We start from the raw sequence: 3026 nt of genomic DNA, 5'->3' as shown, positions 1-3026 counted from the left end.
TTGGAAATGAAGTATGAGCTGTGCATAAATTTGCTAAACAAGTACTGTCGTTACAAAAACAAGGCAATTGGTGACATGGGGCATGCATTAATGAATTCAATAAAAAAATATTCATCTTAAAAGTTTTTTTTTTTTTTTTGACAAAATTCTTCTTAAAAGTTGTTCATTTAACATTTAAAGCACGCCAATCCACATTGGCTCAATTGGCAAAAGGAGCGGGCCACTTCCTTGCAGAAGGTTGTGTGTTCGACTCCCGCTGCCGATGTGAGGATGGGATTGGTGGGTGATCTGTAAGTACCTCTATAAGCGCTCTTGGGAAGAGATTCTTCTGAGCCCTGAGGCCTGCCCTGACCCTGGTGGTTACCGGAACCAAACCCACCTAAACTTTTTGTAACCAAAAACATTTAAAGCACAACTAATGCAAAATTGTTACTACCTCCGTCCCTAATTATAGGACCCTTTTGAAAAAATAACGGGAATTAAGATAGTGGATATTTGTATTAAATATGTTTGTAATTACTATTGGTTTTACAATTTTATCCCTTAAGAGAGAGGGTTGGTTTATGTTTTCAACATGTTATTTATTGCTTATTGAAGAAAAAGATGTATAATAAATAGGGGCATGTATGTAAAGAAATAATTAATGTAGTTGGAAATAGCAAAGGGGTCTTATAAAAAGGGACAAAAAAAATTCTCAAAAGGGTCTTATAATTAGGGACGGAGGTAGTACTTTAGATTTCTTAACACATGTTATTAGAGCACAAGTTTATAACAACACCATGTAAACAAACCTTGTTGTGGGATTGAATTAAAAAAGAAAAAAGAGGAGAGAAGCTAAACCGCGACGGAGAAAGATAATGATGTTGATTTTTAAGCAACCGAAGAAATTGGATTTGGTTCAATTTGTTTTATGACTTTATCTATGGGGCAAGTTTACTTAACAAAGCCGTAGCAGTTGAACTTTAAGCAACGTCCATCCAACTCCAAGGGACCTCACTTTTTTGTTTTTTTCGAAGACAACCAAGCAACGTTAAACTCAAGTGTAGTTGTTGCATTAGTTGTGGTCGTGGACTCGATGCTATTTTTTAATGGTCATCCTAAAATGTGTTCATAGTTAAGAGTACGATTTCACAAAGTGAATATTTTATTTACTAAGAAAAATTAATTTTGAACTTTTTGATATTGTGAAATTAATTTTTTAACTTAAAAAACAAAACATCCTCAATTGAAATTTGAAATTTTGAATTCATTCATTGAACAAATTACAATTTTCATTGCCGTCAAATGAAAAGGTAATGAAAAACAAAAAGAATTATTAATTTTTACAATCTGCAAACCAAGAAACATACAAAACATAAATGGAGAGTAAAATGGATGATGATAAATACCCAAAACACCATAAGGGTAAAATAACTGATGGAAGATGAATCAATTGTGTGACTAAGACATTTATGAGAAATTAAAATGGAAGAGGATAGCAACTAATTAAGTGCATGTTTGAATTGCGTTTTGCATAGTCACGTTGTGCCACCGTGATTTTGATAAAATCAACATTTTGGACCTCGACAAAATCATGGTGTCATTGTGATTTCGATGATTTCAAAGATGCACTAGGTGGATGAAGACGACGCTTTACAATACTGAACACTGCTTTCATTCATCCTTTCCAAAACATAATGCCCCATACTCTCACTTGCTTCCAACAAATTCTCTTTACATAAAAACTCATTCCCACAAACTTGTTCAACTTCACCAGAAAAATCATGCAAAAAAACATGAGTCTTTGGGTTACCACCTTTTTTACTTCTAGCCAACACACCGGCGGTAAATATCGCCGACATTCTCCCGGGAGCTTCCGGCCAATCCCCGCGCGGTCCATCAACCAATATAACATCCCAATCAACCTCATACACATGGTTTGGAAGATCATTAATTCCAAGTTTACAATCCGAGAATAAAAGATTCTGCACTGGCTTGCACTCATTTGCTACATGTTCTTTAGCTGAAGCTATTAACTCTTTCATCTCACTCCTTTTTGTTGTATATTGAACATCATAAGCATCAATCTCAGGGTGTTTTTCTTCTATATATGCTGCATAATACCGATTTTCATCGATGAACACTGTTTTTCCATTATGGTTAAGTGCTTTCCATAGAAGAGTCTCTGGTGTGAGGCCAAAAATAAGCAAGTTACATGGAGATGAACACTTTCGAAGCACATCGGAGATTGGTTTGAGATCAGAGTATGTCATGTGGTATGAGTCGTTGGATTTTGAAGCATAGTGAAGGAGAGTGTTGATAACTGTTGCTGGTAATGGTGCAGAAACAGGAGTGGTAATAACAGAAGAAATTATTGCAGTATTTGTGGTTGATTCTCTGTCTCTTGTGTAAATGAGTGTTGCAAGGAATGCTAAAGTGAGAATTGATATGAATGCTAGAAGCCATAATCGATTTGAGTTTCCTTGTTTTTGGATATATGGATGAAGAAGAATGAGTTTTGTGTTGGTGTTTGTGTTCTTCATTTTGGAGATAAGAAAAAAAATTAGGTTTAGAATCTCTCACCTTTGTTGGTGGAGTGGAAGAGATTCTGAAATTTGAGAGAATTTGGAAAGAAGGTTAGATTTTAAAGAAGTAAAAGAGAGAAGTGAAGCAATGTGAAGTAAAGGACAAACAAAAACTATAAATTATTTAATTGAGGGTGACTTTAGGTTATTATAGTGACATTTCTTCAAGACTTAAGATTAGACATGAAAATAACGTTGCTAAAATGAAATAGATTAATTTGTGTTACAGTTGAGTTTGGTTTTTCTTAATGTGGTCGGTATTTTATGTATGATTGGATTGATTAATTCCTAATTTGGATTTGTTTTGTTTTTGAAGGATGGTTAATGTTGAACTAAAATAATGTTTAAGGGGGGTGGGAAGAGTAGTACGGTGGGGGTGGTTGGAGATGAGATGAATTAGAGAATAGGTGTAGTAGTGACCTAGTAACTAATTACAAGCAAGAAGTCGCTTTTACTTGTTGA

At 34.7% G+C, this 3026-nt stretch overlaps 1 protein-coding gene across 1 annotated transcript; it reads right to left on the bottom strand.

The window, feature by feature from the left end:
• Positions 1-1225: 1225 nt before the first annotated feature.
• Positions 1226-2596, bottom strand: IRX15-L (IRREGULAR XYLEM protein (DUF579)). The gene has a single exon (XM_085734020.1). It carries the CDS (start codon positions 2520-2522, stop codon positions 1611-1613), a length of 912 nt encoding a protein of 303 aa, XP_085590146.1. The 5' UTR covers positions 2523-2596; the 3' UTR covers positions 1226-1610.
• Positions 2597-3026: the final 430 nt, after the last annotated feature.

Source organism: Medicago sativa, chromosome 8 (assembly GCF_051527215.1).
Source record: "Medicago sativa cultivar Bolivia chromosome 8, Bolivia_mono, whole genome shotgun sequence".
In the NCBI taxonomy this organism is placed as follows: domain Eukaryota; kingdom Viridiplantae; phylum Streptophyta; class Magnoliopsida; order Fabales; family Fabaceae; genus Medicago; species Medicago sativa.
This window is presented reverse-complemented; position numbering and strand designations above follow the sequence as displayed.